The sequence below is a fragment of the Bombus affinis genome, chromosome 8 (assembly GCF_024516045.1).
Source record: "Bombus affinis isolate iyBomAffi1 chromosome 8, iyBomAffi1.2, whole genome shotgun sequence".
Classification (NCBI taxonomy): domain Eukaryota; kingdom Metazoa; phylum Arthropoda; class Insecta; order Hymenoptera; family Apidae; genus Bombus; species Bombus affinis.
This window is the reverse complement of record NC_066351.1, coordinates 11,276,500-11,291,514: the sequence shown is the minus strand read 5'-3', so window position 1 is coordinate 11,291,514 and position 15,015 is coordinate 11,276,500. Positions and strand designations below refer to the sequence as shown.

The 15,015-nt window shown below is 44.8% G+C and overlaps 1 protein-coding gene across 11 annotated transcripts in view; it reads left to right on the top strand.

Moving 5' to 3' along the window:
• The first annotated feature begins 5,234 nt into the window (after positions 1 to 5,234).
• Positions 5,235 to 15,015, top strand: part of LOC126919614 (potassium voltage-gated channel protein Shal) — a 116,662-nt gene continuing 106,881 nt past the window's right edge. For 4 of the 11 annotated variants that reach the window (XR_007711722.1, XR_007711725.1, XM_050729056.1 and 1 more), the window contains exon 1: positions 5,237 to 9,600. Coding sequence is in view for 5 of the 11 variants with exons in the window: in XM_050729056.1 (XP_050585013.1) it covers positions 8,486 to 9,600 (1,115 nt within the window). In the remaining 6 variants the exon portion in view is untranslated. Of the gene's footprint in view, positions 9,601 to 15,015 lie in introns of all 11 variants that reach the window. The other 7 variants (XR_007711724.1, XR_007711723.1, XR_007711727.1 and 4 more) reach the window with 4 other exon arrangements.

Here is a 15,015-nt window from a genome sequence, read left to right as displayed (position 1 = left end):
AAGTTAAAATATACAGGAAGATATACGCGGTGGAATTTGATTTAAAACATCACTTTAAGGTACTATATCAACGAGATGAAATTCTTGTCACTTTTCTAAAATTGTTCTTTATATTTCCGCATTGTTGAGAGTGATATTGCTGAAATACAACCTGTTTCGTTTCGTCCTCCATAACATTCTGCTTGCTACGAAGGATATCTCAAAATCATGCCAACGGATATTTCTACATCTTGAAAAGAGAATTTTCACAGCAGAAGAGAACATAGTATAAAATAAAGAAGTAGCAAGAAAGGCGACACGATTTTCCGTGTATTTCCTGACGGGGTTTGTTGCAGCTTTTTCTCTCGTAAGAAAAAGATGAAAAAATATATTTGTATGTACTTTTTATATAGACTGACTCTATCAGAGAGTACTAACTAACAGAATAATTTAGAGTTTAAACTATCGAGTTACTAAACACGAGAGGGGAAAGGATACTTCAATTTTCATAGTATTTGTATAGTATCGTAAAATTGTTAGTTTGATATATAATTGTAATGCGATAATGTATTACCATGGATCTACCTTTTTATACTCGTTCGTACTTGCCTTGATAGTCTCATCAAGAGAAAAGCGCCGATCACTTGAAGGATCTTTCAGGATCTATTAAGAGTCTTCACTTAAGATTAGATGTACTATGGATGTGAAATCGATAGATAAGCTGTACAACACTTACACAGAGCTGCTTGATAACAATAACGATGGAAATGAAAAATGTGCTAAAGAAATATTTCAGCAGTAAAGATCTCTTTTATGTTTAATTTCAACGTTGTCCATTATTCTCTCTTTTTCGCTACGAATTATCTGCTCATTGAGATACCAATGTATACATTTTTTAAAACTAAAATTAACGAGATTTCAAAAAAGCAAAAACCGCCCAAACAATAAGGAAACTAGCAATTGACGCAAGAGAAATTCGAGCAGAGTCACGAACGTACCATAGTTTCATATTTAAGTTATTTTATTCAATTTTTATGTTCATCAACGTGGAGTATTTTTGTCCTAACAGATGGATACATCTGAGCAAAGGGAAACACGAGCTAGTTTTGGATCTTGGACCATCTGCGAATGTATGTTCCTTGTGTTATGATTCAGCGACTTTGTTTGCAAGAGCTCGATTTAAAGCGAAAGAAAAAAAAATATACGTGAATTAACGAGAGGCAAACTATTTAGTGATAAACAATGGAGAATCTTAAATTTGGAAATTGCCCTGCTGCAAGTCGTTCTCGGTAGCTCGCTTTTTTTTCTTGCTGCTACATTCCTGGAGTCGGCCGATAGTAGGCAATCTATAATTCACTTTAGCCGTATTTCGAGTTTAAAAGTGAAAAATGTTGGAGTATCGTTGCAACGAGGTGTTTCGTTTCACCAGCGGGATTAATGTTCTCGTTCGAAATTTGTCTGCTCCTTCGATTTTTCTCCTTTGTTTCATATTGCTTTTTCCTTGCGTGTTCTTCAGGTAAGCAGCGTGAAGCTCTGGAAATCGGGGGTAATCGCAGTTCCTTCCTCTTCGCGAAGAGTGATCGTCGCAATAAGCCGAATCACAACTTTTCAACATTCCCAATCTTCTCCCGGTGAGTCCACACCTTTTCTATTTCATCTCCCACGAAATATCCTTCTCATTTTTCCCGTAGACTTGGAGAAATCGGCTCGCTTTTTAAATGATCCAAATAAGTTGCTTAACATTGGTATATTTTTCGGTTACTGTTAGTCCGAGGCGGCAATTTTCCCTCGAAAAGACCTGAAACAGTTCAGAATTAATTTTCACGCCTTCGCTCGTGTCGAGGATAATTTTTCAACTAGTCTTCTCGAGGGATCGCTTGATATATAGACAAACGGGATCAATTCCATCTTGGTTCGTTCCCTTTCCTTTCCTAGCTGATTTCCATGAAGGAAAGGATTTTAATCGTGAATAGCGTCGTGAAAATCGTTTTTTCTCGTAATATTTACACGCGCAAAGGATAAGGACGGCGTGGTCGGACTGCAAAGTGTCCCCTGAAAACCAAAATAGAGAACTAGGAGCTTAAAACGAACTCGAATTAGTGACGGTCGACGATTTGGAGCTCGTTTCTCTTTCTCTCGTTTCCTTCCTGCTCTTGGTTTTCCCTTTACGTTCTTTTTTCAACGAAACATTTGGCCAACGCGAAAGGAAGTTCTTTTACGTCGTTCCAAGGACTTCAAGCGATTTTTACGTATCCGTGGACCAACTGTTAAACAGTTTCTTTAATTTCGACGCTTGGAATTTTTAATTAACACGCCACCTCAATCAAATCCGTTGACGTCGAGCATTTTACCTTCTCGAATTTTACTTTTCGAATCTTCCCCGCTCCCCTTGCATTTATATTATAGTCTTATCGATCGAAAGCGATACACAGTGGTGGTGTTCTCGATGAATTTCGTTCTTCATAACGAGAATCGTTTGTCATCGGATTCCATTGAACGTCAGTAGCGCTCGATTCACTGATCTCCCATTGTCGCGAGCAGATAAAAGCGCGATATGTCCAGACGAGAAAGGGAATTGTTGTTTCTTCCACGAGCAAAGTTGAAATCCGATTAAAAGCTTCGCAGTAGGAACATCGTCGGCGACGGCAAACTCTCTGGCTACATCCGGGCAACATTTTCTCGGCTGATATCGAGTCAGGTACTCTTCGATCCTTGATCTGGTAGGATCAACAGAAATTAAGGAGGCAGGATTATCTGATGGCAACAAGGCCGTATCCTCGCCGGCCATTTTTGTGGAAACATTGAAAACGGGCCAAGAGGTCGACGTAAATGATGGACGAAACTTTTACTTTGTTGGACGGGGATCGCCTGAAACCCGATGAAACTTTTTAGATAAATCAATGGAAGGACAAAGAATAGTTTACCTATGTTTCTTCGATGCTATTGTAATTCAACTTCTTAAAAGTCGTCGTTCCGTCGATCTTCGACGACGGTGAAGTTTGATCGTTAACTTTTGGAGAAAAAAATAAGAAAAGAAGAAAAAAAAAAAAGAAATAGCAAAGCGAAATGCCGTGCCAGGATTCGTTTTCACGAGGCCGGACAAAGAATTAAACGGAGGCTAAAGAGTTCGTGAGGTACGCCGGAAACCGGAGAAAGCGCGAACTCAGGTCCACTTAAGCGGACGTTACACTTCGTGCTAGAGGATATGCACTTGCGTTTTGAGGTTGCACACTTTCGCACGTTCATTAGCGTCGTCAGTTTACCTGCCGGCGAGGCATACATCACTCGTTTCGTCTTGGACAACCCGAAGTGGTTTCAGGACGTTCACGGCAGACTTTGCTCCCTTCTTCCTTTTCGACGCGTAGCCATTAGCAAATTCCACTTCTTCGTATTCTGTATGACTCGCAGTCATCTCCCAGCGTGATTACGTTGCGTCGTTTGCACTTTGCCACTCGTTCAACTCGAAAACGTTCGATCCGTGACGTAACTATTAGTTTCGGCTTTCTGGGTTAGTTTAGCATCTATATTTCATGCATCGAGAAAAATAAGAGTTGGAAAATCTATAGTGTGCCCGATGGGAAGTAATACGAGCCGTTTGAATAATTTCCAGTTTAAATTAAGTGTCAGTATCAAGTAGCAGTATTCATATGAAACGGTGGCAATGTATTTCGCCCGTCACTGTAATACGAGTCTCATTGAAATCGAGGAAACAGAAGCTGCCAAAATGAATGAAAATTCAAAGCGCGTTACAAGAACTGGCTGGCTAATCGTCGCAAATATGACGCCAGTATTTGCATATTCGGGACAAGCTGGTTATCAGCTGACCGTGTCCTGGTACTCGTGAGATTATTCACGCGACTCGTGATTTTGCGCGAATATTCAGGCATCACCGAATAATCGTGACATCGTACCGTATCACAAAGGGAATGACGATGGGATGTCGGTCCCCTTTTATGGATTTTCCGGGTTGAATTAACGTTAAGGAGTCGGTTACGGTGAACCGTATAGAGTACGGCCAAGGAAGAGTTAGGAAAAAATCCCGACTGTCACCGTCTTCCGCAGGTAAACGGTATAAGTTTAGCCGATAATAAAAATCTCAGAGAAAACTAGAGGAAACGGGGCTAAGAAGTTCGGCGTGAGGCGTTTTTCCAAGAGGAAAGGTGGAAGATTAGGGTTTGAGTGCGGCAATAACAAGGCGCGACAAAATAAGAGAAGAGGCAGCGTAAAAACAGCAGAAAGCACGGAGGGAGAGCTGGAACGAAGGAGGGCCGTCTAAGCTGAAACCGGAAAAGCAGCGGCGAGCAAAAAAAGTGAAGAAGCAACGGAAGGGAGGAAGAGAAGCTAGTGGTAGTGACGTGAAACTCTGGATCTTAAGGAGAAGCGGAAGAAACAAGGGGCACGATAGGCGTGAGCAAGAGATGGAATACGAAATGGTGACTGTGGAGAATGCGGTAAAGGGGAGAGGAAAACCGTGTAGAGCGGAGAAGAAAATGGGGCTAACGCGTAATTGGTTGCAGCATGAAGATTCCGTACGTGCTACGGAAGAAAATAAGCTACGGCCTAAACGGAAAGATACAAGTGGGTATGTAATGTAATCAAGCGTTTACAAGCATACAAACTATTACGAAGATAGAATCTAACAGCGAAGAGAACGATTTCGATTAACTTCTAATTTAACACGTACAGTGTATGTATAGGAAGGACAGGTGGAGGAGATCGCGCGTTCGAGGAATTGGTGTAAATTCGGAACGCGCAGGGAGGCAAATTAAGATCGTAGAATTATTGGACGTCGGTCGCGCGAACAAGGCCGGAGCATGCGTAGCCCCATAAACCTACATTTAAATTCAATCGCAAGGGAGAAGCGGCGAAGCGAAAGGTTCGCGAGGCATATCCCTTGACGCGCGCATACGCGCAGCCAACGAACACACGGTGAGAGTCGAAGAAGAGAAACGGCGATGGAATCAAACAAACGAATAAACAGATATCCGAATATTTGTCGAAAAGAGAAGGGTAACGAAAGCAGATGAGGTAAGCCGAGGGAAGAAGAGAGGGGTGTGGATAAGTCGAAAGAGGAAGAACCTGGGGATTCGGGAAGATAGGCAAAGACGGGGAACGGTGAGCAGAGTGGCAAAGCAGAGTGGCGAAGTAGAGTGGTGGAGCAGAGGCGAGGGTGGCGTAAAGGATAGAGGGAGGGATGACGTCATAGTTGAGGGTTGCCCGGGCAACGGGGAAGCGGTTCGCCGCCGCGTCGGGACACCGTCGTGCGTCGCCACCGCCGCCGCGACGTAAAAATCAATTTGGACCTTGGCTAGGTGACCGTTCGCTCGGCGCTGCGTCGCGGCTGCTCCGGCGGCTCGAGGCTCGAGAGCAGCACGCTTCCCTTCCGGAGCTGCCGGTCACCTCGCCACCGAGTGAGCGAGCGAGCGAACGAGCGAACGAGCGAGCAAGCGAGCGAGCTAGCTAGCTAACGACCAACCGACCGACCGACTGACTGACTAGCCGACCGACCGACCGACTAGCCGACCGACCGACCGCCTGACCGATACCGCACCGCGAGCAGTAGCTCAGTCGCGAGTCGTCAACCGAGCGGGTACGCCAGACGGTAGAGAACGCGTCTGCCAGCGAGCGTGTACGCTGACGCGCACACTTACACTTGTCGCACGCGGCCGACCGACCACACTCTCTCTCCGTTCTCCTATCTCGACGCTCTTCGATCATATCCGATGTCTGTGCGTTCACGCGGACAATGATCCATGAGGGGAAGATTCGCATCTCGCTACGCTGACGAGCATCGCCGCGGTCGCAGCCTGTTCCAACGTTTATCCTGCGGATCTTTTTCCAGCGGGTGCACGCTGCACGAAGCCGGGCGAGCGTAGTTTTGTGCGCGAGGATGATGAAACGACACGAGTGGACAATACGAACCACATCGAGGGAGTTTGAGCAGTTACGCTTCGAGGAACGTTTGTAAACAGAGAGAAGAGAAGCTCCGGCCGGGTTGTTCCGGTCGAACGAGGAGGGTCGCGGGAGCACCGGCTTCCTGATCTTCCTCCTAACGTAAACTGTACTGTGCCGTTCCATAACCAACGGTGTGTCGATCGAGGACATATCGTCGAGAAGGGCGGAAAAAACGGACCAAAGATTTGGAGCAGGTAGCATTTTTCAAAGGGAAGAGACGAGTGGTTCTCGGGCGGGACGAGTGGTTCTCGGGCGAGACGAGACGCTCTCGAAAGTTTCCCGGTTTTTTTCGTGGTCGAACACTCGAGGGATGCACGAGTGGCGTGGAGAAGACAGATCGGTCATGGAAGCGTCGAAATCGCGATGAAAATCATGGCTGATCGAACGGTCGGAGTAGTAACGGTTTTACGTTAAATCAGGAGGCTGTGTGCTTTGTAGAGCTGTGGTGTCACGAGGAAGGAGCCCACGGTGTGACGCATGCGACGTGCCGTCTATCGCGAGAGCTGTGCGTCGTGGAAAACATCTGCGCGACCGGTGAAGCTTTTAACTCGTGTGCCTCCCCGCTCTGACGTATTACGTCGACGAACGGAACCAGCGTGGTCCTTGCGTGCTGTGTGATCCGCAACGGGCCTCGAGCGAGTAAAAAAAGCTTGCGCGTGCCGAGAACGATACAGGCTGAATCAGCACGGCCACGCACTGTTCGCTGACCGTTTCGCGGACTATGCTCGAGAATCGCTCGAGACCAGTTCCGTTCGCGAGTCACTTCGGAGAAACCGCGAAAATATTCCAATCGTTGCTGAACGTTGAAAGCCTTCATTCGCGATCGAACGTTCGTCGTTGAAGAGTTCTCTTTCTACATTCGGCTCGGTGTTCGAATTCATTCCTTTTAAAACGTTCTTATCGACGACACTACAACTTGAAGAATCGAACGCGTGTTATTTTTGCCAAAGATTAGTACAACCGGCAGAAGACGGAAAGAAGGTGACATCGTTGTGCAGTTTCGGTTTCTTTTGGATGAAAAGGATAAACAACGATGATCCGGTCGACGAGAATTAATTGACAAAGAAAGATAGAAATAGATAGATAAAGAGAGAGAGGGAGAGAGTGGGAGAAAGTGAGAGAGAGAGAGAGAGCGTGTTTAACCAACACGGGGAGTTTCTACTTGGAAGGTTTGCATCGATCACACTCGACGCAACAACGCGTCCGGTACGCGTTGGGTTCGAGAAGCTGTCGTGAATTCATTAAAATATCACGCTTCGTCGGTCGCCGCGTGGTTCAAACGAGAATGTTGCCGAGTACGTGGCTGGGCCTCGATAGGCAGTTTCACGCGTGAATGAAAGTAGAAAGAGTCGCTCTGTTTTGCACAGCACTCGCGACCTCGACAATGTAGCAGAGTCGTTTCGATGATTCTCGAGGATACTCTGGAGCAAGAGTCGGATTGTAACTGTTAATTCAATACTACACGTTGCACGCCAGGATAAGAGACGAGGAAGAACAGGTGGAAGATCTTGTGCTCGATACAGATCTCGACTTTGTCGGAGAGAGAAAGAGGGAAACACGCAGAGAAACGAGTACGAGGCGGAAACTGTCGGTATCGATGATGGTGGAAGGCAAGTTGCCAGGAGACGATTGGTTGTCGTGGTGCCTGCGTTTCTCTGGTACGAGCTGCTCTTGCTAATATCGCGAGTCAAGTGGCAAGTAAACAAAACGATAAAAGCGAAGGAATGCCGAGATACGATGACGGACTTGGTGGTCGTGCACGATCTTAGGATCGCGGTGCCGTTGTCGGCGTCGTCGTCGTTGTCGGCGTCGTCGTCGTCGACACGTATCTGGTGGGAACGCCGCCGGTGCTGCACGATCAGCTAATACAGATAGATAGATCGTTCGAATCGCGACAGGCCTCGAGCACGACCGGCTGCGCTAGGAGATTGTCGAGGACTTTTTAACTCGAACGATCCGTCGAACGAAAGCTTCGAGGAATTTCCTCTTCTGTTGGTTCCGCTCGAGGACGAGCTATCACTTTTCCTCCGGCAATTCCACCCAGTTGAGCTTTAGCCGGGTTATTTCTTTAGGTGGATCGAAAAGTAGAATTCGCGAGGAACACGCGAAGAACAGTGATCGAGGAGAACACACGAATGCGATCAAGGTACGAGAACAGAGATAACCGAGGAAAACACCAACGCGGAGATATACTTGAAGAACGTAAGCCGTCGAATTACGAATATTAAGGCGGCATTCGGACATAAAAATCTTTATTCGTCGCTCGACGTGCGAATTGCTGTCGAAAACGCGTAAGCGCGTCTCATGAACAGAGTCCTTCTATATATAATCGAAGTCGAGATAATCGTTCGCGAATTAATTGTTATGGCGAATTATGGAACAGTCCGAAGGTGAACGAGACTGAAGAAAATTGAAAAGGAGTACGGTGAAGAAATCAAATTAATAAAAATAATAACGATAGTAACAATAACAAATAAGGAGAAGAGATAAGAGGAGGGAAGAAAGGTGGACAAATTTAGTGAAGAGAAAGAAAACTATTCCACCTTCGAGCATGGCCTCGGTGGCAGCGTGGCTGCCATTCGCCCGTGCGGCGGCGATTGGTTGGGTGCCGATCGCGACACATCCACTGCCACCGCCGCCGATCCCCAAGGATCGTCGCAAGGCCGATGACGAGAAGCTGTTGATAAACGTGAGCGGCCGTCGCTTCGAGACTTGGAGGAACACCCTCGAGAAGTATCCAGACACTCTTCTCGGTTCGAACGAGCGCGAGTTCTTTTACGACGAGGAGAGCAAGGAGTACTTCTTCGACCGTGATCCAGACATCTTTCGTCACATACTCAACTATTATAGAACCGGTAAGCTTCACTACCCGAAGCACGAATGTCTGACGAGCTACGACGAAGAATTGGCGTTCTTTGGTATCCTGCCGGACGTGATTGGCGATTGTTGCTACGAAGATTATCGCGATAGGAAACGGGAGAACGCGGAACGTTTGATGGATGACAAGCTGAGCGAGAATGGGGATCAGAATCTTCAGCAGCTACTTGACATCAGGCAAAAGATGTGGAGGGCATTTCAGAATCCACACATCTCGACGGCGGCTTTGGTATTTTACTATGTAACCGGTTTCTTCATCGCCGTGAGCGTGCTGGCGAACGTGGTCGAGACCGTGCCGTGCGGTAATCGTCCGGGACGCGCCGGTACGCTTTCATGCGGCGAACGTTACAAGATCGTCTTCTTCTGTCTGGACACCGCGTGCGTCATGATATTCACCGCGGAGTATCTGTTGAGGCTGTTCGCAGCCCCGAGTCGGTGCAAGTTTGCGCGATCCGTCATGTCCATCATCGACGTGGTCGCCATCCTCCCGTACTACATTGGTCTTGGCATCACCGACAACGACGACGTATCCGGTGCTTTCGTTACGTTGCGCGTCTTCCGTGTATTCCGGATCTTCAAGTTCTCCAGGCACTCGCAAGGTCTAAGGATTCTCGGTTACACCTTGAAGTCTTGCGCCTCGGAGCTTGGCTTCCTCGTCTTCTCCTTGGCCATGGCCATCATCATATTCGCCACAGTGATGTTCTACGCGGAGAAGAACGTCGATGGAACGAACTTCACCTCGATTCCTGCCGCATTCTGGTACACCATCGTCACGATGACTACCTTAGGGTGAGTTGTGATTTGCATTTCGCTTTTCTTCAGTTTAATCATCTGGCTTTCGAGTCAGCCACAGCAATTTATTTGTATCCTGTGGCGATTTAACCTGAACTCACGCGACGAGCGAAAATGTTTTCGTTAACGCTCGTTAAAGATTTTACAATGTTAAGATCTAGTTTAGATGTACCGTTTCTTACTTCCTTGACTTTTTGTTCTCGAGTCTTTCTCGTGCTTCCATGAAAATTCCTAGAAAAACAATGCGTCATACAATTTTTAAAGATAAGAATGTATCGAATAAGGAAACGTTAAAAGTAACATATCTCGACCTAATATGGAACTCTAACGTTATCGGGAATGTACGGAGTACCGAGATAGCCAGGGTAACTCGTAGCTCCGACTGGATATGTGTCGAATGAAACAGAAGTAACGGGTGCATCTGTGAAAGTAATTGGCTCCGTGTAAACCGCCCGAAGCTGGAACAAGTACCAGTCTCCAGTGATATTTTTAAACAGAGGTCGTTGTCGACCCTTTTACCTCGAAGAGCTACGCTGCTTTTTCTAAATATCTACAGTAAAGTAGAAGCACCGACCCCGAAAGTCTCGCTGACAATTTCTTCCACGTCTCTCGCGTTTTAACCCATTCCGTTTTCGTCGTAAACTTATCTCCCTTCCTTTCCCTCCTTGGCTGTGAATTAAAGTGACCGATCCTTTTTGCGCTTTCTCAAACAATGTGGCCACGAAACCAGGAGAATCCCGACTCTCGTGTTTGTTTTTAATCTCCCAAAAACGCTGCCTCCTTCGCGAAAGGGAGAAGTTCGTTCTCTATCGCAAACTAAATTCAATTCTTTTTTGTTTTTTCTTCGATTTCCTAGAGACGTGTTTCTTTTTTTTTTTAGTCAGAATATTGCAGAGGGAGGAACAACATGGATTTTATAAAAGTTTGAACGTTGTGAATACAGCAGAATTGATAAAGGGCGTATAAAAAATTCAACCATCTCTTTTTTTGGTTTTATTATCTATCGATGAATAATGTCTTGTTTTCCGTGTAGCAGCTGAATGACCTTTCGCGTAATATAAGAAAAGCCGGATATTTACAGGAAGCGACGGAACGATGAAAAAAATTAGGGAATTTTCTCTCTGCACGGGACAGATTCATACGGCCAAATATTAACGTTCTCAGGGGATCAAACTCCATACGAATCCTCGATACAAATGTAGCGCATTTCGTCGTCCCTCGACGACCCCCTGTATCGGAAATAATAACGTTAGGGGAATGACGACAGTAGGTATAGTGGAAAAATTCAGTCTGTTCGCTTCCGGAAAGGGACAACATCCTATCTCTATCTTACTCTATTTCCGACCGTCAAACGAAATCTATGTCAATGGTATTTTCATTTCGTTTTCGCATGGACAGCTGACAATCAGCGTAATCTTAGTCGCGCAGCGGGTGGTCTGGTTTAGGTAGTCTTGTCGTTCGTGCGAGAACCAAATTCGTGTTCACGTCGTATGTTCAACGGAAAATGCTTCAGGCTGATCCCGTTGCTCGACTTTCATCCATCGTGATCCAATTTGAAATTTAGGAAGTGTAAAAAGGCTCCGATGAATCGGAGTGCTCTTTCGCAATTCTAACACCTCTCTGGCTCGAACGAACAAGCGTTCGTTCGAGCCAACTATCCAGCCGTGGCTAGTCGTTTTAAAAAGTTACTGCGCCAAACTGCGTTTCCTCTGATCCACGATCACGCCGGCAGCATATATAGCCTCGTTGAGCTATGGAGTTTTTCAACGGCTACGAACAAGTTGATAGTTTCGATAACGAGATTCAGAATAGCCCGGATGAATAGATTTATCATTCGCGTGCAATCGTTTTGCGGCGAGATCGAAAGAAACAACAATGGACGGTTGATTAATCAATTTTTCCGATGGACGCAGATCGAGGAATGTATGTGGTTCATTAAAGGATAATCACGATTCATTATTGCACAGGTTAGGACGCGGCCATTCAGATACACGCGTTCCATCGATGGAATTAATAATAGGCAGCGTTTTCACATTGTCCTCGTTAATTACATATTGCGATTTAGACTGCTCTCTGTCTTCTTCTTCGTCCGTCTCTTCGTTCTTGTCTCTCTCGAGTGCTCGTATTTTCATTTACGCTTCAGCACCTTGCTTTTGATAATTTTAATCGCGCTTCGTTAAATTGTTGCACGCGTTTAAATGCACAAAACACGACTGTTGACAGAAATCGATTAGAACCCAGGTGTGATTCTGATTCTGATCGGATCGTTCTTTCCAGCGTTTGCGATATTTCAGGAAATTCGTGCGTGTCGTTGGTTCAATCTTCTCCTTCTTTCTTCCAGTTCCGCTTCCGATGTAAAATTTCGTTACATTCCAATGCGAATTAAAAAATATGTCTCGTCAATTAATTTCGCTTATATATACACTTGGTCATGAAATTTGATTTAAAGCAAAGTTGAACATCGAATACGTTAGACAGATGCAGGCTCTTATCGCGAGTTCCGTTTTCGAACGTACAGGTATGCTGGTTCGCTTTCAAATTGGCCGCAAAAAAAAAAAAAAAGAAAAGTTCGCCTTCGAAAGCTGCGTCGTCGTTTGTTACACTCCGTTTATCCTTTCGACGTATTTTTCGATAAAACGTGAAAAGGGCGAACGAATACTCTGTTGACTGAAATTACTGGGGCATCGCGAGAGAAAAATAAAATGCCTCCGTTGCTACTGTAAATATTTTTCGGTTTAAATAAACTAAATGACTACGTCTTGGGAAACAAGAACGTTACAAGAAAGGTGGAAACAATAAATGGAACGTAACGCTACGAAAAAAGATTTTATGTATTACCATCGCGTATAAATTGGATTTCAGTTTGAATGTAAATTCGAGTTTGGATGTGAATTCGAGTTTCAATGTTTGAATTTCGATTATTTCGATTATTTCAATTCGAATGTTTGAATAAAAGTAAAAATTCGAGTGAAAGTATAATCGTCGATTAGAAGAAACTGACTGCTGAATATCGGTGCATACTTATTTGCTGTGAACTCACGATCGATCGTGAGCTAACGTCGCCAGTTTTTTCCTATGTCAGCGGCAATCGCCTCTCAGCTTGCGTGTCCAGGCTAGTCCAGGTCGGTTCCTTCAAACTTTAACGAGAAGGATCAACAGGTGCCTCGAGGATTTCTCTAGCGGTCTTCTAACGCGATACTTTTCAAATCTATTTGAACGCCAGACAAATGGTCGTTGTATCGAAATTCCTACCACGACTGGTTTACTGTATCGAACTTCCATTCCTATTAACTAGCAGGATATACCGCCGGTTCGACGATTGACGATGCTTTTAGTCTGACTGAGAACTTAGATAAATCTTCGATTATACGTTACAGCATGCTGCGTTTCGATAAGTGTCAAAAACGAGGAAGGTTGTCGTTTGATGATGAAAATATCAAGCCACGGTACCCATAAATTTCCATCTCCGATATTAATTTACGTTTCTCATGGAACGCAGTTTGGCTCTTTGCATCGTGCTATTCATTCAGCTTTGGCTTTTCAAGCTCGCTTTCGAACAGAATCTGGGATCGCTGTTCGAGTTCCATTACGGTGGTATGTTAATTAAGTTTTGTATGTTGCCATAGACAAAGTTCCATGCTTGTTCAGTCTCCCTGTAGCTACCTCTTTTTTTTTCTTTTTGAAGAATATATAAATTTTATAATTTAAATACTGTCGCACTTTGTTCATGCTTTCAATGCAGTACGTTTCTTTCCTGTCGTTTTTGTTCTTTTCGTTTTGTAACGCAGCCGAGTCCTCTTTGCCAGAAAACAAACAATACTTACTCGTGAAATCTCGTTTCATACGTTTTCTTTCGCGTGGCCCATTTTTTCGAAGAAGTCGGTGATATGACATGCGCGAACGTATCAGGAAGAAGGTAAAAAGAAACGAGCCATTGAAGCTGAAACATCTCTTTTCACCTTGTCTCACTCACTGTTCCCCTTTCCAAATCAACGAAATTCTCTCCGTCGTTATCTGCAGCCTCCAATTTTCGCACGGTCGAAAATAACGGAGCGAAAAAACGTGCAAAAATTGCGCAAGTTCGGTCGGGCCAGTTACTTTTGTAGCTGCACGCTGCGGTGGTGGTGCATCGTCGCGCGTGCATTGCGTACAATTCATGCAGTTCACGTCACAGAAAAGGGAAAGGTTTCCTCGTCCCCGTGAAAAAATGTGCATCTTTTCTGAAGAGCGGAAAACGTGGTAGAAAGTCATTGGATACTAGCACAAAATGTTACTACAGAGAAGACGATACGAATGGTAAAACGTCTGAACGGTGAAGGTGGAATTATTATTTTTAAAAGAGGATATTTGTTTGCTTGACGCGGGCCTACGAGTTCGTATTTCGTATCGAACCAGTGTATAAAAAGATGAGTTCTGGAAACAGATTTGTATACGATACGCTCCATATTTGACGATCCGCGAAAGAATTTCGAATTTTCTGCATCGCGTGCGAAACTTTGGAGCAACGTTGCTGAAACGAATATATCTCATGGAATAAAATATTGCGCGGTTTTTATTAAACGAAAAACACACTTATGGAATTTTTCGAACCTTAATCATTTTTTTTGAGATTTTTTTAAAACAATTTTGTATCGAATTTTGTACGTTGCTATTCGTTAGTAACGAACTGTAATAGTTCGTTCGATTTCGTAGCAGGCACAGCTGTTTTATTTCGATGAACACGAGTATGCTTCTCGTAGCTGGCATTTTTATCGGTTGCGAACGTGGATAAAGGAAGTTGTTTCGGAAAAAGTTCACACGACGAGGCATTAAGGGATTTGTGGGACAATCAACTGCGTCTCGTAAAAGGAAGAAAAACTACGGTTAGCTTCGACTTTCCCAGCTATTTTCCTCCTGGATATAGATATCCAAACGCGCAGTTTGTACTGGTTTCGAATCGCCAGCCGATTTTAGAACCTCGTGGCCGATTCAATCACGGATTCGTCTATCGGTCAATCTTCCACCGATAGCTTCGATCGTAACCGATTTAACTTTCTGGATGAGAACTCCTTAAATCGTAGCACTGTTCGTTTTACGTGCAACGAATATGTTTGTAGCGAAGTCGTGAACGTTGAGAATCGACGAGCTTTGCTCCGCTTCGATGTAACTTCCTTTTAAATAACGAACAAAAGGAAGGAAGCAAAAAAAAAAAAAAAAGGAAAAGAAAGAGCACGTTCTATCGTTTCCTGTTGTCGATGCACGCCTGTTTCGTGTAATTTATCGAACTTCCGGATACCACGCTGGACGGAAATGGTTGGAAAACGTGTGCGGTTTTCGTCTCGAAATATAGCTATGATTTTTTAATCGAGCAGGAACAAGTTCATCGTACATCGAAGCACGTATTCGTAGAAATCGGTTTCTGGTGCAAGTTTT